The 22,031-nt window shown below is 43.3% G+C and overlaps 1 protein-coding gene across 4 annotated transcripts in view; it reads left to right on the top strand.

Annotated features, from left to right (window-relative positions):
* ERMARD (ER membrane associated RNA degradation) overlaps window positions 1-22,031 on the top strand; it is a 372,196-nt gene that overhangs the window by 8,628 nt on the left and 341,537 nt on the right. For all 4 annotated transcript variants that reach the window (XM_077283272.1, XM_077283274.1, XM_077283273.1 and 1 more), the window contains exon 2: window positions 15,765-15,933. In XM_077283272.1, coding sequence (XP_077139387.1) covers window positions 15,765-15,933 — 169 coding nt within the window. The remainder of the gene's footprint in view (window positions 1-15,764; window positions 15,934-22,031) is intronic.

Genomic DNA, 22,031 nt, shown 5'->3' with positions numbered 1-22,031 from the left:
CCCGGTGATTCTGACAATGTTTTCTCATGACATATTGTACTTCATGTTAGTAGTAAATGTCTTTGATATGACTTGCGTTTATTTGTGAAAAAAAAACAAAAACGGAAATTTGGCAAAAATTTAGAACTTTGAATTTTCATGCCTTTAACCCCTTTCCGACCTCCGCCATACTAGTACAGTGGAGGTCGCATCTCTTTGATGTGGGCTCCGGCGGTGAGCCCGCATCATAGCCGGGACATGTCAGCTGTTTTGAACAGCTGACATGTGCCCGCAATAGCGGCGGGTGGAAATGCGATCCACCCGCCGCTATTAACTAGTTAAATGCCGTTGTCAAACGCTGAGAGCGGAATTTAACTAGCGCTTCCAGCCATCGGGCTGGAAATGAGCGCATCTCTGACCCCCGTCACGTGATCGGAGGTCAGCGATGTGTCGGCATAACAACCAGAGGTCTCCGTGAGACCTCTATGGTTGTTGATGCCGACTTGCTATGAGTGCCACCCTGTGGTCGGCGATCATAGCAATGCTGTAATTCTACATAGGAGCGATCTATGCTTCCCTCCTGTGTAGTAGAGCCAATCAAGTTGTGCCAGCTTCTAGCCTCCCATGGAGGCTATTGAAGCATGGCAAATGTAAAAAAAAATTGTTTAAAAAAAAAAATACAAGTTTAAATCACTCCCCATTCAAAATAAAACAATAAAAAAAATCAAACCTACACATATTTGGTATCGCCGCCTTCACAATCGCCCGATCTATCAATTAAAAAAAAGGATTAACCTGATCGCTTAACGGCATAGCGAAAAAACATTTGAAACTGCAGAATTATGTTTTTTTTGTCTCCACGACATTGCATTAAAATACGATAACGGGCGATCAAAAGCACGTATGTGCACCAAAATGGTATCATTAAAAACGTCTGCTTAACTCGCAAAAAATAAGCCCTCACCCGACCCCAGATCACGAAAATGGTGACGCTACAGGTATCGTAAAATCACTTTTTTTTTTTAGCAAAGTTTGGAATTTTTTTTTTTTACCACTTAGATAAAACATAACCTAGACATGTTTGGTCTCTATGAACTCGAAATGACACAGAGAATCAAAATGGCAAGTCAGTTGTAGCATTTAGTGAACCTAGCAAAAAGCCAAACAAAAAACAAGTGTGGGATTGCACTTTTTTGCAATTTCGCTGCACTTGGAATTTTTTTCCCGTTTTCTAGTACACGACATGCTAAAACCAATGGCGTCCTTCAAAAGTACAACTCTTCCCGCAAAAAACAAGCCCTAACATGGCCATATTGACAGAAAAATAGAAAAAAGTTATGGCTCTGGGAAGGAGGGGATCGAAAAACGAAAACGCAAAAATGGGAAAGGGCAAGGTCTTGAAAGGGTTAAATCCCACAGATGTCACACAAAATATTTAAAAGGAATCTGTCAACTACTTTTTCTTATATAAGCTTCAGTCACCGCCATCAGGGGCTTATGAATTCTGTAGATAAGCCCCTGATGTAACCTGAAAGATATGAAAAACAAGTTAGATTATACTCACCCAGGGGGGGGGGGTCCGGTCCAATGGGCGTTGCAGTCCGGCGCCTCTCATCTTTATGCAATGACGTCCTCTTCCTTGCTTCCTGTTGCGGCTCCTCGCGGTGACCGAAGCTTATATATGAAAAAGTAGGTGACAGATTCCCCAGATATTCCCCACAGATTTCCCACATATCTACTTTAGGAGGGAGCGACGGATTTTACTGTTATGGTTTGCAGGTGCCATGACCCACTGGGAGAGCCCATGAGTTGCCAAAACAGCAGAACCCCCACAAGTGACCCCATTATACGAACTACACCTCTCAATGAATTCATCTAGGTGTGATCATATTGACACCATGGGTGTGTCACAGAATTTATAACATTGGGCAGCTATGCGGAGAGACTCGGGAGGAACGAAGCGCTATTTGCCTATTCAAGTGAATGGGTCTGTGCACGTCAGTGTGTTTCCATGGACCGTGTGTCTGTGGGCAAAGCACGCTGACATGTCCATTTTTTAATGTCAGCACGGGCCACAACAAAACATCCAGCTCACGTGCATATGCATAACACACATGGATGTAATCGGTGCCAGGGAAGAAGCGTTACAGTAAGCGCTGTTCCCCGGAGCCGGGTGTTGAACACTTCTCTCATCATTCTCCCCTGCTCTGCCGACGATTGGCACCCGGCGCCGGGGAACAGCGCTTACTGTAACATAGTAACATAGTTATTACATAGTAACATAGTTATTAAGGTCGAAGGAAGACTTTAAGTCCATCTAGTTCAACCCATAGCCTAACCTAACATGCCCTAACATGTTGATTCAGAGGAAGGCAAAAAAAAAAACCCATGTGGCAAAGAGTAAGCTCCACACTGAGGAAAAAAATTCCTTCCCGACTCCACATATGGCAATCAGACTAGTTCCCTGGATCAACACCCTAACAAGGATTCTAGTACATATACCCTGTAACATTATACTTTTCAAGAAAGGCATCCAGTCCCCTCTTAATTTTAAGTAATGAATCATTACAACATCATACGGCAGAGTTCCATAGTCTCACTGCTCTTACAGTAAAGAATCCGCGTCTGTTATTATGCTTAAACCTTCTTTCCTCCAGACGTAGAGGATGCCCCCTTGTCCCGGTCTCAGGTCTATGATTAAAAAGATCATCCGAAAGGTCTTTGTACTGTCCCCTCATATATTTATACATTGTAATAAGATCACCCCTTAGCCTTCGTTTTTCCAAACTAAATAGCCCCAAGTGTAATAACCTATCTTGGTATTGCAGACCCCCCAGTCCTCTAATAACCTTGGTCGCTCTTCTCTGCACCCGCTCTAGTTCAGCTATGTCTTTCTTATACACCGGAGACCAGAACTGTACACAGTATTCTAAGTGTGGTCGAGCTAGTGACTTGTATAGAGGTAAAATTATGTTCTCCTCATGAGCATCTATGCCTCTTTTAATGCATCCCATTATTTTATTTGCCTTTGTAGCAGCTGCCTGACACTGGCCACTAAGTGTGAGTTTGTCATCCACCCATACTCCCAGGTCTTTGACATATTGTACTTCATGATAGTGGTAACATTTCTTTGATTTTACCTGCGTTTATTTGTGAAAAAAACGGAAATTTGGCCAACATTTTGAATATTTCGCAATTTTCCAACTTTGAATTTTTATACAATTAAATCACAGAGATATGTCACACAAAATACTTAATAAGTAACATTTCCCAAATGTCTACTTTACATCAGCACAATTTTGGAACAAATTTTTTTTTTTTGTTAGGGAGTTATAAGGGTTAAAAGTTGACCAGCAATTTCTCATTTTTACAACACCATTTTTTTTTTAGGGACCACATCTCATTTGAAGTCATTTTGACGGGTCTATATTATAGAAAATACCCAAGTGTGACACCATTCTAAAAACTGCACCCCTCAAGGTGCTCAAAACCACATTCAAGAAGTTTATTAACCCTTCAGGTGTTTCACAGGAATTTTTGGAATGTTTAAATAAAAATGAACATTTGACTTTTTTTACACAAAAAAATTACTTCAGTTCCAATTTGTTTTATTTTACCAAGGGTAACAGGAGAAAATGGACCCCAAAAGTTGTTGTACAATTTGTCCTGAGTACGCCGATACCCCATATGTGGGGGTAAACCACTGTTTGGGCGCATGGCAGAGCTCGGAAGGGAAGGAGCGCCATTTGACTTTTCAATGCAAAATTGACTGGGACGCCATGTTGCGTTTGGAGAGCCACTGATGTGCCTAAACATTGGAACCCCCCCCAAGTGACACCATTTTGGAAAGTAGACCCCCTAAGGAACTCATCTAGATGTGTTGTGAGAGCTTTGAATCCCCACATGTTTCACTACAGTTTATAACGCAGAGCTGTGAAAATAAAAACATTTTTTTTATTTTCCCACAAAAATTATTTTTTAGCCCCCAGTTTTGTATTTTCTTAAGGGTAACAGGAGAAATTTTACCCCAAAAGGTGTTGTCCAATTTGTCCTGAGTACGCTGATACACCATATGTTGGGGTAAACCCCTGTTTGTGCGCATGGGAGAGCTCGGAAGGGAAGGAGCTCTGTTTTACTTTTTCAACATTGCATTTGCAGAGCCCCTGATGTAACTAAACAGTAGAAACCCCCCCATAAGTGACCCCATATTGGAAACTAGACCCCCCCCAAGGAACTTATCTAGATGTGTTGTGAGAACTTTGAGTTTTTCACTACAGTTTATAACGCAGAGCCGTGAAAATTAAAAATCTTTTTTTTATACAAAATTTTTTTTTTTCCCACAAGAATTATTTTTTAGCCCCCAGTTTTGTATTTTCCCAAGGGTAACAGGAGAAATTGGACCCCAAAAGTTGTTGTCCAATGTGTCCTGAGTACGCTGATACCCCATATGTTGGGGTAAACCCCTGTTTGGGCGCATGGGAGAGCTCAGAAGGGAAGGAGCACTGTTTTACTTTTTCAACGCAGAATTGGCTGGAATTGAGATCGGACGCCATGTCGCGTTTAGAGAGCCCCTGATGTGCCTAAACAGTGGAAACCCCCAATTATAACTGAAACCCTAATCCAAACACACCCCTAACCCTAATCTCAACTGTAACCCTAACCACACCCCTAACCCTGACACACCCCTAACCCTAATCCCAACCCTATTCCCAACCGTAAATGAAATCCAAACCCCAACCCTATCCCTAGCCCTAACCCTAGCCCTAACCCTAGCTCTAACCCTAGCCCTAACCCTAACCCTAATGGGAAAATGGACATAAATACATTGTTTTAATTTTTTTATTTTTCGGAACTAAGGGGGTGATGAAGGGGGGTTTGATTTACTATTTATAGCGCGTTTTCTAGCGGATTTTTGATTGGCAGCTGTCACACTAAAAGACGCTTTTTATTGCAAAAAATGTTTTTTGCGTTACCACATTTTGAGAGCTATAATTTTTCCATATTTTGGTCCGCAGTCATGTGAGGTCTTGTTTTTTGCGGGTCGAGTTGACGTTTTTATTAGTAACATTTTCGGGCACGTGACATTTTTTGATCGCTTTTTATTCCAATTTTTGTGAGGCAGAATGACCAAAAACCAGCTATTCATGAATTTCTTTTTTGGGGGCGTTTATACCGTTCCGCATTTGGTATAATGGATAAAGCAGTTTTATTCTTCGGGTCAGTACGATTACAGCGATACCTCATTTATATCATTTTTTTATGTTTTGGCGCTTTTATACGATAAACTATTTTATAGAAAAAATAATTATTTTTGCATCGCTTTATTCTGAGGACTATAACTTTTTTTTATTTTTTCGCTGATGATGCAGTATGGCAGCTCGTTTTTTGTGGGACAAGATGACGTTTTCAGCAGGACCATGGTTATTTATTTCCGTCTTTTTGATTGCATGTTATTCCACTTTTTGTTCGGCGGTATGATAATAAAGCGTTGTTTTTGCCTCGTTTTTTTTTTTTTTAACGGTGTTCACTGAAGGGGTTAACTAGAGGGACAGTTTTATAGGTTGGGTCGTTACGGACGGGGCGATACTAAATATTTGTACTTTTACTGTTTTTTTTCTATTCAGCTAAAGGAATGTATTTATTGGAACAATATATATATTTTTTTATTTTTTTTTTATTATTTATTTAGGATTTTTTTTTTTTTTACACATGTAATTTTTTTTTTTTTTTACATTTTTACTTTGCCCCAGGGAGGGAAGGGGGCATCACAGTAAAGTGACAGATCGCTGATCTGACACTTTGCTGTGCACTGTGTCTGAACAGCGATCTGAAATGCACAGCAGGGAGGCTTCCCGGTACCTGCTCTGAACAGGCGCTGTGAAGCCACCTCCCTGCAGAACCCGGATGCAGCCCCGCGGCCATTTTGGTTCCGGGGCCCGCAAGGAGGAGACGCTCGGTACAAGGTGAGCACATCTCCTTGTACCGATCGTCTCAGGGAAGCACGCAGGGAGCCCCCTCCCTGCGCCATGCTTCCCTGTACCGCCGGAACACTGTGATCATGTTTGATCGCAGTGTGCCGGGGTTAATGTGCCGGGGGCGGTCCGTGACCGCTCCTGGCACATAGTGCTGGATGTCAGCTGCGATATTCAGCTGACACCCGGCCGCGATCGGCCGCGCTCCCCCGTGAGCGCGGCTGATCGCGCTGGACGTACTATTCCGTCCTTGGGAAGTAGGGTCCACCCCACATGGACAGAATAGTACGCCCAATGGCAGAAAGGGGTTAAAGCTCATTTGCCATTTATCAGCCCAAGCTTCTAGTTTACATAAATCATCCTGTAATTTAAAATTGTCCTCCTCTGTATTGATTACCCTGCAGAGTTTAGTGTCATCTGCAAATATTAAAATTCCACTCTGTATGCCCCCTACAAGATCATTAATAAATATGTTAAAAAGAAGAGGGCCCAATACTGACCCCTGTTGTACCCTACTGCTAACCGTGACCCAGCCCGAGTGTGCTCCATTAATAACCACCCTTTGTTTCCTATCCCTGAGCCAGCTCTTAACCCACTTACACATATTTTCCCCTATCCCCATTATTCTCATTTTATGTATCAACCTTTTGTGTGGCACCATATCAAAAGCTTTTGAAAAGTCCATATACACTACGTCCACTGGGTTCCCTTGGTCCAGTCCGGAACTTACCTCTTCATAGAAACTGATCAGATTAGTCTGACAGGAACGGTCCCTAGTAAACCCATGCTGATATTGGGTCATGAGATTATTCCTCTTCAGATACTACAGCATAGCATCCCTTAGGGTACCGTCACACAGTGCAATTTTGATCGCTACGACGGTACGATTCGTGACGTTCTAGCGATATCGTTACGATATCGCAGTGTCTGACACGCAGCAGCGATCAGGGATCCTGCTGAGAATCGTACGTCGTAGCAGATCGTTTGGAACTTTCTTTCGTCGCTTGATCACCCGCTGACATCGCTGGATCGTTGTGTGTGACAGCGATCCAGCGATGTGTTCGCTTGTAACCAGGGTAAACATCGGGTAACTAAGCGCAGGGCCGCGCTTAGTAACCCGATGTTTACCGTGGTTACCAGCGTAAAAGTAAAAAAAAACAAACCGTACATGCTCACCATCTGATGTCCGTCCGGTCCCTTGCCGTCCGCTTCCCGCTCTGACTGTCTGCCGGCCGGAAAGTGAGAGCAGATCACAGCGGTGACGTCACCGCTGCACTCTGCTCTCACTGTACGGCCGGATCTGTCAGAGCAGGAAGCGGACGGCAAGGGACCGGACGGACATCAGATGTTGAGCATGTACGTTTTTTTTTTTTTTTACTTTTACGCTGGTAACCACGGTAAACATCGGGTTACTAAGCGCGGCCCTGCGCTTAGTAACCCGATGTTTACCCTGGTTACCCGGGGACTTCGGCATCGCTCCAGCGCCGTGATTGCAACGTGTGACCGCAGTCTACGACGCTGGAGCGATAATCATACGATCGCTGCGACGTCACGGATCGTGCCGTCGTAGCGATCAAAATTGCACTGTGTGATGGTACCCTTAGAATGCCCTCCAGGATTTTACCCACAGTAGAGGTTAAGCTTACTGGCCTATAATTACCGAGTTCAGTTTTTTTCCCCTTTTTGAATATTGGCACCACATTTGCTATACGCCAGTCCTGTGGTACAGACCCTGTTACTATGGAGTCTTTAAAGATTAAAAATAATGGTCTATCAATGACTGTACTTAATTCCTGCAGTACTCTGGGGCGTATCCCATCCGGGCCCGGAGATTTGTCAATTTTAGTGATTTTTTTCTAGACGCCGATGTACTTCCTGCTGGGTTAAGCAGGTGACACTTAATGGGGAATTTTTGTTATCACTGATCATATTGTCTGCCATGGGATTTTCTTGTGTAAATACTGATGAAAAAAAGTCATTTAGCATATTGGCTTTTTCCTCATCCACCATTTCACCCAGACTATTTTTAAGGAGGCCAACACTTTTTGCAGAGTTGAAAGTAAGAAAAGGGCGAATTCTAGAAATGTTTTTGAGATGCAGATAAGAAGAGCGAGCCAGTGATCGGATGTGGGGGGTGAATGAAAGCTCGGAATCAAGGATGACCCCAAGGCAACGGGCATGTTGTTTTGGAGTAATGGTGGAACCGCACACGGAGATGGCAATGTCAGGCAAAGGTAGGTTAATAGAGGGAGAAAACATGAGGAGTTCAGTTTTTGACAGGTTCAGTTTCAGATAGAGGGAGGACATGATGTTAGAGACAGCAGTAAGACAATCACTGGTGTTTTCTAAAAAGGTCGGCGTGATAACAGGAGAAGAGGTGTATAATTGGGTGTCGTCAGCATAGAGGTGGCACTGGAAACCAAATCTACTGATTGTTTGTCAAATAGGGGCTGTATACAAAGAGAAGAGGAGGGGGCCTAGGACTGATCCTTGAGGAACCCCAGCAGTAAGGTTAAGGTGAGAGGAGGAGGAACCAGCAAAAGATACAGTGAACGATCGGTCAGAGAGATAGGAGGAGAACCAGGAGAGAACGGTGTCCTTGAGGCCGATGGAGCGGAGCATAGTGAGGAGGAGCTGAAAATCCAGTGTCGAATGCTGCGGAGAGATCCAAGAGAATTAGCATGGAGTAGTGACCATTAGATTTAGCTGTTAGTAGGTCATTAGAGAGTTTAGTGAGGGCAGAATCAGTAGAGTGTAAAGAGCCGAAGCCAAATTGAAGAGGGTCGAGGAGAGTTATCTGATAGCGGGTAAGACGGGAGTGGACCAGGCGTTCGAGGAGTTTAGAGATGAAGGGAAGATTAGAGACAGGTCTATAATTAACAGCACAGTTTTGATCGAGGGATGGTTTTTTAAGTAATGGATGTATGATGGCATGCTTAAATGAGGGTGAAAAAATACCGGAAGTGAGAGAAAGATTGAATATTTTTGTTAGGTGAGAGGTGACAGTCGGGGGAAAGGGACTGGAGGAGATGTGACGGAATAGGGTCACTAGTGCAAGTGGTTGGGCGAGAAGATGCAAGAAGCCTGAATACTACTTCTTCTGTAACTGGTTCAAAGTCAGAGAGTGAACTAGATGCAGTGGGGGAGGGAGGACAGTGCATGGTATGAAGAGATTGGGAGATGATTTCCTGTCAAATGTGGTCAATTTTTTCTTTGAAGTAATTGGCAAGATCGTCAGCGTGGAGATCCGTGGTTGGGGCCTGCACTCTTGGGTTGAGTAGGGACTGGAAAGTGTCAAAGAGACGTTTAGGGTTATTGGACAGCGAGGTGATGAGGGTGTTGAAATAGGTTTGTTTGGAGAGGTGAAGGGCAGAGTTGTATGTTTTTAGCATGAACGTATAATGGATGAAATCTTCGGGTAGATTAGATTTTCTCCACAGACGTTCGGCGCACCTGGAGCACCGCTGCAGGAAACGGTTGTCGCCGTCTGTGCTGAGTTGTTCTATGTGTAATAATTATAGGGGATAACTCAGGAGACTCTTTGCGTGGAACAAGACAACTACAAGACACAGTTTTATAAGTAATAAAGTCTATATTATCACACGTTGATTCAAACAGGTGCAGAGAGAAACTCAAGTCCACAACACTTGGTGTAAATATTAAACGCAGCTCAACAGTCTATAGGAAACTTCAGAGGAAAATGCAATCACGCAGAAAGCCTATGAAGCACAATTATTCTTGAGGATACTTGACACGAATAAGTCCTTGCTTAGTCCACAACACAGATAGATATGCTTATAAGGCAGTTCAAATAATATCTTAGCTCAACCAGGGAGGTTTGGGTAATAGTCTCAGGTTCTTGCAGAGCAGAAACAGCTTACATGTCCAGCAAATGCAGATGGAAGCAAACACGAGCAGCAGATGAAGGAGGATTACTGGAACTGGTGTATGCGGCAGGAACTCAGAGCAGAGTAGCAGGATAACCCCACAGGTTCACAGGAGCAGGTATATAGCCAGGGAGTCACCAGAGGTCAGGAGCTGGATGCAAGGCAGAATACTCTAGCACAGACTGAAGGCTGGGGTGGAGTTTTATAGCAGGAAGACACAGTGCACATGAGACCAAAGACGCCATCCTGGAAAAGGGCAGTAATGCACAAAAAGGTAATAAAAAATGTTCAGAGTCCTGTCACTATGTGTAGGAGGTGCAGCTTCATCCAGGGCACTTTGCAGGGTTTCATTGTAATGCTTCAGAGCAGAATCAGGACATGAGATGGAGGAGATAGGGGCCAATGATGACTGCAAGTTCTTCATAAGTTTCTGGGTGTTAATGGCCTGTATGTTTCTATAAGTGTGGAAAGTGGGGGTGACCTGAGCGGGATGGCAGTTCTTGATAGAGAAAGAAAGGAGCTCCCGCATCTGTCTGTCTGCTATTTCAGCCTTCTTTTCTGCTCGCTTTCTACAACTGAACATGGACAAAACAGAATTCATCATCTTTCCCCCATCTCACTCTACCCCTCCACCAGACCTATCCATCAATGTCAATGGCTGCTCACTTTCCCCAGTCCCACACGCCCGGTGCCTTGGGGTGATCCTCGACTCTGCCCTCTCTTTCAAGCCACATATCCAAGCCCTTGCCTCCTCCTGCCTCCTCAAACTCAAAAACATTTCCCGGATCCGCGCATTCCTTGACCGTGACACCACAAAAACGCTAGTGCATGCCCTTATCATCTCCCGCCTCGACTACTGCAACCTCCTACTCTCTGGACTCCCCTCTAGCACTCTGGCACCACTCCAATCCATCCTACACTGCTGCTCGACTAATCTACCTGTCTCCCCGCTATTCCCCAGCCTCTCCCCTATGCCAAGCCCTTCACTGGCTTCCTATTGCCCAGAGACTCCAGTTCAAAACCCTCACAATGACCTACAAAGCCATCCACAACCTATCTCCTCCATACATCTGTGACATGATCAACCGGTACCTACCAACACGCAACCTCCGATCCTCTCAAGACCTCCTTCTCTACTCCCCTCTCATCTCTTCTTCCCACAACCGCATCCAAGACTTCTCCCGTGCTTCCCCCATACTCTGGAACTCTCTACCCCAGCACATCAGACTCTCGCCTACCATAGAAACTTTCAAAAAGAACCTGAAGACTCACCTCTTCCGACAAGCCTACAGCCTGCAGTGATCCTGAACCTACTGAACTGCCGCACAACCAGCTCTGCCCTCTCCTAGTGTATCATCACCCATCCCCTGCAGATTGTGAGCCCTCGCGGGCAGGGTCCTCCCTCCTTATGTACCCGTGTGCCTTGTTTTTTGCTCATGTTTAATGTATTTGTCTATATTTGCCCCGTTTTTCACATGTAAAGCGCCATGGAATAAATGGCGCTATAAAAATGAATAATAATAATAATAATAATAATAATAGCTTGTGGTCCGAGAGCAAGAGAGGGGAGTTTGTGAAATCATCCACTGAGCAGAGTCGGGTGAAGACCAAGTCGAGGGAGTTTCTGTCTTCATGCGTTGGAGAGTTAGTATGCTGCGAGAGGCCGAAAGAGGAGGTTAGAGATAAAAGGTGAGAAACAGATGGGGAGAAGCAATGGGGATGTTGAAATCACCCATGATGAGGGTGGGGGTGTCACAGGAAAGAAAGTGTGGAAGCCAGGTGGCAAAGTGATCCAGGAACTGATCAGAGGGGCCGGGAGGACGATACACCACCGCCACTCGCATGGAGAAGGGGATGTAGAGTCTGACAGCATGGACCTCAAAGGAAGGGAAGACAAGTGAGGGAACTTTGGGGATAACTTGGAAGGTACATTTGGGTGAAAGGAGCAGACCAACTCCTCCACCTGCTCTGTTGTCCGATCTTGGGGTATGAGAAAAGTGTAGTCCACCATATGAAAGAGCAGCAGCGGTGGTGTCTGACTGCTTGATCCAGGTTTCAGTAAGAGCCAGGAGAATAAGAGAATTAGAAAGGAAGAAGTCATGAATGAAGGAGAGTTTATTACACACAGAGCGAGAATTCCAAAGGGCACAATTGAAAGAGATAGAAGGCATGCATGGAATATTAATAAGGTTAGAGGGGTTTCTGAGTGTAGCAGTTGGGAGGTTTGACTGGCTATAACATGGGGGGCCGGGGATGGGAGAGATGTCTCCAGCAACTAGGAGAAGGAGGATAGAAAGAGTGAGCAGATGGTTAAGAGATTTGTGAGAGCGTCTCTTGTGTTGGATGGTGGGACTGAATGGATCTGCGCTGTTAAGCAGTGTGAACAGAGCATGAGTGCTATACATAGGAGAGGCAAGGACAGAAGGGCCGATATGGATGGAGTGTAGAGAGTTAATGCAAGGGCAGTGAATGTGAGTGAATACAAATACATATGGTGAATATTTGTTCTGTTCCAAATGAACAGGGAATAGATTTAGATTGTCTTACCTGTCTCCTGCCCTGTCTAACTGCGATGTTATAACTGCGAGTACTTAGAAAAAGTACTTTGAATAAATGTACTCGAATAATAGTGCACGAATGCACCCCTGCACGAATGCATCCTCAAAGTATGCTAATAAACGTCTCCCATTTTCTTTGTGTATTTTTGTGTCTCAGGATATCATCCCAGTTAATTGCACCAAGATCATCTCTCATCCATTGGAATTTTGCCCTCCTGAAGTTTAGTGTCCTTGTAACCCCTCTACTACACATCTTATTAAAGGATACATGAAAACTTATTATTTTGTGATCACTATTCCCCAAGTGACCCCCAACCCTTATATTTGATATGCAGTCTGGCCTGTTTGTTAATATTAGGTCTAGCAGTGCCCCCCTTCTTGTTGGGTCCTGAACCAGTTGTGAAAGGTAAATGTCTCTCATAGTTGTCAAAAACCGATTACCTTTGTTGGAACTGCAGATTTCCGTTCCCCAATCTATTTCAGGGTAGTTGAAGTCCCCCATAATAATGACTTCTCCTTGAGTCGCAGCTTCATCTATTTGCTTTATGAGGATATTCTCCGTTGCTTCCATTATTTTTCGAGACTTATAACAAACCCCTATCAGTAATTTATTATTTTTTCCCCCTCCCCTTATCTCCACCCACAGGGACTCTACATTTTCATTGGATTCACCTATATTATCACGCAGGATGGGTTTTAAGGATGATTTTATATATTTAGACACACACCTCCCCCTTGCTTATTCGTTCGGTCATTTCTGAACAGACTATAACCCTGCAAGTTAACAGCCCAGTCATGGCTCTCATCCAGCCATGTTTCAGATATCCCCACCATGTCATAATTATGCTCTAGCACCATTAATTCTAATTCGTCCATTTTGTTGTCAAGGCTTCTGGCATTAGTATACATACATTTTATGTGTCTCTCTGCACCTCTATTCTTTCTTAAATTATTAATTGATCTAACCCCACCCCCCATGCCACCGCCACCCCCAACTTCCTTATTTGTGCCCAGGTCTCTATCTGCACCATCTTCCCCTCCTATAAAATGAATACCCTCCCCCCATTCCCTAGTTTAAACACTCCTCCAACCTTCTAGCCATTTTCTCCCCCAGCACAGCTGCACCTTCCCCATTGAGGTGCAGCCCGTCCCTAGCATAGAACCTGTAGCCAACTGAGAACTCGGGCCACATCTTCCCTGGTGCCCGTCTGTGTGGAACTGATGCAGAACACGCATGCCACACGTGTGCCGCAAGTATTACAAACATGGACACTGACATCTCCGGTACCAGAAATATCAGGATGTGTGAAAGAGGCGTTATTGTGTGTTTTTATGTTTGGCTGCTGTCACACGCCAAAAGATGCTTTTTATTGCAAAAAATAGTTTTTTTGGGGGGGGGGGAGGGGCGTTTATATTGTTCCGCTTGTGGTAAAATTGATAAAGCAGTTTTATTCTTCGGGTTAGCATTGTTTTTTGCCCTGCTTTTTTTTTTTTTATATGGTGTTCACTAAAGGGGTTAACTAGTGGGACAGTTTTATAGGTTGGGTCATTATGGATGCGTGGACACTAGTGATGAGTGAATATACTGTATATACTTGAGTATAAGCCGACCCGAGTATAAGCCGACCCCCTAATTTTGCCACAAAAAACTGGGAAAACTTAATGACTCGAGTATAAGCCTAGGGTGGGAAATGCAGCAGCTACTGTTAAATTTCAAAAATAAAAATAGATACCAATAAAAGTAAAATTAATTGAGACATCAGTAGGTTACGTGTTTTTGAATATCCATATTGAATCAGGAGCCCCATATAATGCTCCATACAGTTCATGATGGGCCTCATAAGATGCTCCATATACAAATGTGCCACATAATGCTCCAATACAGTTCATTATGGCCCCATAGATGCTCCGTATAACAATGTGCCACATATAATGCTCCATACAGTTCATTATGGCCCCATAGACGCTCCATATTACAATGTGCCACATATAATGCTCCATACAGTTCATTATGGCCCCGTAAGATGCTCCATGTACAAATATGCCCCATATAATGCTCCATGCAGTTCATTAAGGCCCCATAGATGCTCCATATACAAATATGCCCCATATAATGCTCCACGCAGTTCATTATGGCCCCATAGATGCTCCATATAACAATGTGCCACATATAATGCTGCTGCAATAAAAAAAAATGACATACTCCCCTCTCGTCGCTGCTCCTCAGCGTCCCGTTTCTCCGCACTGACTTACGGGGCCACAATCCACATTTGTGGAGCATTATACGGGGCAAATGTGTCTATGGAGCATCTTATGGGGTCATAATCAGCATTTGTGCAGCATTATATGGGGCATATTTTTATATGGAGCATATTATGGGGCCCATCATAAACTGTATGGAGCATTATATGGGGTGTATTTTGTATGGAGCATCTTATGGGGCCATCATGAAATGTATGGAGCATTATATGGGGCACCTGATTCAATATGGATATTCAAAAACACTTAACCTACTGATGTCTCAATTAATTTTACTTTTATTGGTATCTATTTTTATTTTTGAAATTTACCAGTAGCTGCTGCATTTTCCACCCTAGGCTTATACTCGAGTCATTAAGTTTTCCCAGTTTTTGTGGCAAAATTAGGGGTCTCAGCTTATACTCGGGTCGGCTTATACTCGAGTATATACGGTAGTTCATTCCCTGATTAAGTGTCCTGATATCTCTGTGTTCACTTGTTCCCCATCCACGGAGCTATTGAACTTGTGAAGCCAGGAAATAGATCCAGGCATTCAGGACAGCTAGGCCGACATTCTTTTCCTATTTGATGAGTTTCTAGTTTGATTCTAGCTTGTTTCTTTTTCCAGATAAGTTTCTGAAACATACTACATATTTTATAATAATAATAAAAAAAAAAAAAAAACTAGGGATCCACACCTGACATAATGAAGAAGATAGAGAAGTTGACACATGAGAATCATTTTGTAGATACTTACTCCAACTGGTAACATTGGAAGCCAATACCATGTGACCATTTTGGTCCTAAACTTCAATAACATGGGGGCTAAGTAAAGAGTATTTACTACTTAAATTTGCGTGTGCTTCAAAGAGATGTACTTTGGAACATCTGATTTAGGTGCCAGATATCACTCGACAGGATAGTTGATCAGTATCGTAAGGCCCTAAAAACCCTTTATACTAAAAATTATTAATTTGGTAGTATTTCCACTGTAAGTAGAAGGTCCACTGAAAATCATTGTCTTTTGTTTTTTTGTGTATATTTTACAAAGTTTAGTATTTTGACCCCATAAGACAAAATTTTGTTATAGAAGTATGCAGTTCACCATGTGTTACTATCTTGTGTTTCAGATGCCTGGATCGTTTCCTGTTAGCACATGCCTGTCACCAGCAGTGTACAACATGGTGTGTTTGGTTGGATTTGAGGTCCAAAATAGTATTGAAATAAGAAGTTTATTAAACGAGGATAATCAAGTATGCTGGAGCCAAATCTGCGAACAAGTTTCCTACTTGCCCTCAGGTTAGTTATATAATTGACAGCAGTGTCTAATTTACTTGATTGACAAGCAAAACCCCAAACAGTCAAGTTGGCTATTCAGTGGGTCTAACCACGGTCTGCAGAATTTCAAATGCCCCTGACTGGAATGTTTATCTAAGGATACAATGACAAATCTTTGATGTTTTCATAATTTGCCACATATGTAAAGTCTTCATTGGTCATATTATATGCAACAGGTTTTAGAAAAATTAATTTCAAACAATGTGGCCTTAACCCTTTAGTGACAGTGCCTATTTTAACCTTAATGACCAGGCCACATTTTTTTTTAAATCTAACCAGTGTCACTTTATGTAATGATCACTCTGAAATGCTTCAGTGTATCCCAGTGATTATGAGACTTTATTTTTTTTTGTGACATATTGTACTCTGTTAATGGTAGATTTAGGTTGATTGTTTTGTATTTATTTGTAAAAATATTGGAATTTTGCTGAAAATTTGAAATATGTGCAATTTTCAAACTTTCTATCTTTCTATCCTTAAAACAGTTGGTCCTGCTGTACAAAACAATTACCGTAATAACATTTCCCATTTGTCTACTTTACATCTGCATCATTTTTCAAATGTCATTTTGTTAGGATGTTATAAGGGTAATCGTTTAGCAGCGATTTCTGTTTTTTTTTTTTCAAGAAATTTTCAAAATCTGTTTTTAGAGAAACATTAAAATGGACTTTAAGGAGTCTATATGTTGGAAACTCCCCAAAAGTGGTACCATTTTAAAAGCCACTCCTCTCAAACACTTCAAAACTGCTGGCAGGAATTTTTTAAACCTTCAGGTGTTTCATAGGAATTAATGCAAAGTCGAATGGAGAAAATAATTTTATTTTTTTTTCTAAAATGTCGCTTTAACCCCAATTGTTTCAGTTTTACAAGGAATTACTCAAGAAAATGGACCCCGCAATTTGTTACCTAGTGCGCTGATACCAGTCAAAAACCTCTGTTTAGACTGATGTCAGGGCTTGGAAGGGAAAAGCACCAATTGAATTTTGGAACACAAATTAGGCAGAAAGTCCCCCGCAAGTGATATCATTTTGGAAACTATACCCCCTCAAGGATTTTTCCATAGTGAGCATTTGGAACTCGCATGTATTACACAGAATTTGGTAAGTAATAGTGATGGGCGAGCACAAAAATGCTCGTTGCTCGGGTACTCGGCTAGAACAACGAGCCCAATGTAACTCTATGGGAGATCCGAATAATTTTACCGTGATCCCCCCGGGGGTCCTTAAAAGGTCTAAAAACATCTGAAAATGATGGAAACACTGCTAAAATGACACAGGTACATCATGGGGATTGCCCCTGGAAGCATTCCTGACACCTAGTTCACAGCTTTAATCATTTTTTTCCGAGATTCATGCCATTTTTTCCGGTGCCACAAAAAACCACACTAAAACGAAACCAAAACGGGTTTTGCTTGGAAATATGTCAAGGTACATCCTTTGCAGGTTAATGACTTGCCTGTAAGGCCAAGTATTTAACCCCAGACCGAAAATTTCCTCCCCCACTTAGGCTTAGTTCAGACGCAATGTTTTTGAAGCGTTTTTCAACTTTAACATTGCTTTCAACCACTACAAAAGCATTCACTGGGAAATGTCATTGTAACATTTATCACCCCTAGCTGGCCATGTGGTGTGTGACACATAAGCGGACCCATCTTGTTTCATTTATGAAGGAGGGACTCTTAAAGTCACAGAGCCTATTTTTACTGGTGCATCAGGCGGCATTAATCTTCTTAAAGGGCCATTATTAAACAGTGGGTCTCCTAAGCTGTTGTAGCCTATGCTGTGAGTGGATGGGCTGCCAAGAATTACGACGCACCACAATACCCCTTTCATAAGATGTCCAGGGGGGGCTCCTGAAAAAATGTTGCATTGAATTCAAGGCCTGCCCTGCTACCAATTCATATGTACCCCATTACCCCTTTGAACCCACATACTGGATGGGACCCTGAAAATCCACTTCACAATATGCATTTTGTACTCCCGTACTCCTTTGTTTTACACATTGACAGCAAGGCCAGCCCTGCTGCATAGTCATATGAACCCCATTACACCTTGGAACCCACATAGCGGATGGGCCCATGAAAATCCACTTCACAATATGCATTTTGTAGTCCCGTACTCCTTTGTTTTACACATTGGCAGCAAAGCCAGACCTGCTGCATAGTAAGTCATATGCACCCCATTAGGCCTTGGAACCCACATACTGGATGGGCCCATGAAAATCCACTTCACAATATGCATTTTGTACTCCGTACTCCTTTGTTTTACACATTGGCAGCAAGGCCAGCCCTGCTGCATAGTCAGTCATATGCACCCCATTACGCCTTTGAACCCACATACTAGATGGGCCATGAAAATTCACTTGTGTTTTTTAATGGTATGACGGTTCCCTCTTTGCACAATTATTTACAGGAGAATTTGGCAATTTTATTTGACATGTTTTTAACACTAAGGTTTAGATACGGCTTTAAAAAAGGCTAATACTTGCAATACAAGGCAATTTTATTGCAAACTACAAAACTCAAGGAATAGTATGATTGAATAGTGTGAGTGCGTACAGTTTTGTTTGTGTTAACATACACAGGTTTATAAGTACATATAAGAATTAAATAAATATAGTTATTACGTATATATGAAGATGTACTACATACAGTATTCTTAGATCATCATCACCAAGAGGCTTTTAAACATCATCCGTCTGGAATATCAGTAAAGCAACACCAAGACAGAGAACCCCTGGGAGATTACCTACACTGCATGGGCGTCCCCAATTATGCAGGTATCAGCACACTGTACATTTACAGGTACCCCAGTTTTGGCATCTGTCTTAGTCACGTTTCTCTGGTCTTATATAGTGAATAACACTATGTAGTAACTCTAGTTTCACCCACACCTTCAAGTGGCCACTTTTCAAGGTTGGATGAAACTGAGATATCATGGATTCATCAGACGAGGGGCCATAAACCCCTAGAAAATAAAAGCCACAAGGATTTAGATCAAACCACCACCGGCATAGTTTAAGTAAACCTTAATGATTTACAATGACAAACAGCAAACATATAGAGGCTTAGAACTGTTAGTGAAGTGAATAAACAAACATTTATCAAGATTGTGTCACTATGAGCATTGTCTGTTTCATCTGTAAATGTTTTACAAGAAATGCAGCTATGTGATTGTCTGAATGCATTGGGTGTACAGTATTTTAATCTTGGTTACAAATCGCCATTTGTATATTCTCCATTTGTACATTTGAGGCAGCCAAAGTTAAGGCTCTCAAGGAGAGAAACTAATATAGTGGACAAATAATTAATTTTAATGAACTACTGAGCCAAACTAACAGCATTGCTTTATCAAATTTATATGAAGTGTATTGTGTCCAATGTTAGCAACCAGGCAACACAAAAAGGAGCTTTTCAAGTGAGCTCTGTAAGGTACACAAATGTTATGAAGTGTTTGCCAACAAGGATGTGGTTTCACCAATGTGGGGTACCTTTTTTAAAAATATACTAGTGCTATCACAGCCCCCCTTGCCCAAACTTGACCAGCCTATTACAGTACAAAGCACGTTCTCCCTGGTGATCTACTGGCAGGTACAGGACAGATTGCAGGAGACCGAGTTAAGAAGTAGGTCCAATGTAATGTCATGCCCAATTCCCCAATGTCTTGTCCTTTTTGGAGTTAAAATAGTGCCATCATAGCCCCCTTGACCAAAATGCACTGTACAGAGCACGTTCACCCTGGTCATCTAGTGGCAGGTACAGGACAGATTGCAGGAGACCGCGTTAAGAAGTAGGCCCAATGTAATGTCATGCCCAATTCCCCAATGTAAAATCCTTTTTTTTTTTTTTTTAAATAAGAGTGCCATCACAGCCCCCTTGGCCAAAATGCACCGTACAGACCACGTTCACCCTGGTGATATAGTGGTTGTGGATGACGAAGATAAGGAGGAGGATAAGAACAAACAGACCAAATCTGGAAGCGTATACCCATGTGTGGTTGTGAAGAGGTGCACGAGAATACACCTCCCCAAAAGAGAGAATGTATTTGAGGTTATGTTTCGCTGGTTTCACTTGGTGGTGTACAGAAGTCTTTCCCAATCCAGCCCTTGTTAATTTTTATAAAAGTCAGCCTGTCAGCACTTTAAGTTGACAGGCGGATGCGCTTATCTGTTATAATTCCACTAGCGGCACTAAAAACCCTCTGACAGAACGCTAGCAGCAGGGCAGGCCAGGACCTCCAAGGCGTAGAGAGCCAGTTCATGCCACGTGTCCAGCTTGGATACCCAATAATTAAAAGGCACAAAGAATCACGGAAGACATTTGTACGATCTGCAAGGTACTCCCTCGCCATCTTCATAAACATTGCACTTCTTGTGACAGCACCCCTTGCCTTTGGGCCACCCCGATGGGAGGGTCTGAGAAAACTGTCCCAGAACTTGGCCATTGTTCCCCTGCCTGAGCTGGATTGCACTTCTGTCTCTCTCGCTTGGAGTCCTTGTTTATACAACAAACTCAGACGTCTGCTGCCAGTGTTCTCACATGGGAATTTTCTAAATAATTCTGCTACAAGGGCCCTCTGGTACTGCAACATTTTAGTACACCTTTCTGCCTCAGGCAGAAGATTGAAAGTTCTCCTTGTAGCGTGGGTCTAGAAGTGTCACCAACCAGTAATGTGTCACCCAAAATTTTGATAATGCCAGGGGTCACATGAAATGCAGCGCAGCATAATGTCAGCCGTGCTTGCCAGACTGCTAACAAGCAAGACTTCTATGTCCTCACCAACAGGATGACTGACCAAGCTGTCCTCCTCCTCATCCTCATCCTCCTGCTCCCTGTCCTCAGGCCATCCCCGCTGAACAGATGCTAATACAGATGTGTTTGTAGCACCGTCTATAGCGCATGAAAGTAGCTCCTGTTCTTCTTCCTCCTCATTGCCTACTATTCCACGTTGAGAAGACATGAGGCTGGGCTGAGTATAATCCCCTGTATGTTTTTTTGCTCCATGTCCCCGTTTTCTGCCTGCAATGCATCTTTAATTGTGAGCAGAGAGGTTTTCAGAATGCTGAGAAGCTGGATGGTGATGCTAATTATGGCGTCATCGCCGCTAACCATCTTGGTGCAGTCCTCAAAGTTTTGGAGGATGTTACATATGTCTGACATCCATGTCCACTCCTGAGATCTTATGTGTGGAGTCTGACCTGAAATTCGACAGCCTTGTTGATGTTGGAAGTCAACAACTGCCCTCTTCTGCTCACAAATCTTTTCCAACATATGCAGTGTAGATTTTCATCGCGAGGGGACATCACACAACAGACGGTGATCTAGAAGCTGAAAACACTGCTGAAGCACGGCAAGGGGGCATCTGAAGCTGTAGCTGACTTTCTAAAATGGGCAGACAGATGGCGTACTTTCACTAGCAAATCCGGCAGCTCAGGGTAGCTTGTCAGAAAACGTTGAACCACGAGGTTAAGCACATGGGCCAAGCAAGGTACATGTGAGAGCTCACCTTGCCTCAGAGCCGCCACAAGGTTACGGCCATTGTCACACACGACCATGCCTGGCTGTAGGTTCAACGGTGTCATCCAAACATCTGACTGCTCTTTCTGAGCTGTCCGTAACTCTTCTACATTGGGCGGTTTGTCACCTATGCAGATTAGCTTCAGCACAGCCTGTTGCCGCCTGGCTGAGGCAGTGTTTCCAGCTTCGGACTGTTGTATTGATTTCAGAGATGGAGGATGAAGAGGAGGAGGTGGAGGAGCTGTAGACTGTGGGGGCAACCCTGATAGACTTAGGGCCAGCAATCCTCGGCGTGGGGAAGATGTGTTCCATCCCAAGGATCAACTGAGTCCTGGCTTCCACTGTGTTAACCCAGTGTGCCGTCAGTGAGATGTACCGTCCCTGCCCACAAGCACTTGTCCACATGTCCGTGGTTAGGTGGACTTTCCCTGTAACAGCATTGTTGAGGGCACAGGTAATGTTGTGGGACACATGCTGGTGTAATGCCGGTAAGGCACACCGGGAGAAATAGTGGCGACTGGGCACCGAGTACCTTGGGACAACC

Source organism: Ranitomeya variabilis, chromosome 2, assembly GCF_051348905.1.
Source record: "Ranitomeya variabilis isolate aRanVar5 chromosome 2, aRanVar5.hap1, whole genome shotgun sequence".
NCBI lineage: Eukaryota > Metazoa > Chordata > Amphibia > Anura > Dendrobatidae > Ranitomeya > Ranitomeya variabilis.
The sequence above is the reverse complement of the archived record's forward strand: the minus strand, read 5'-3'. Positions and strand labels throughout refer to the sequence as shown.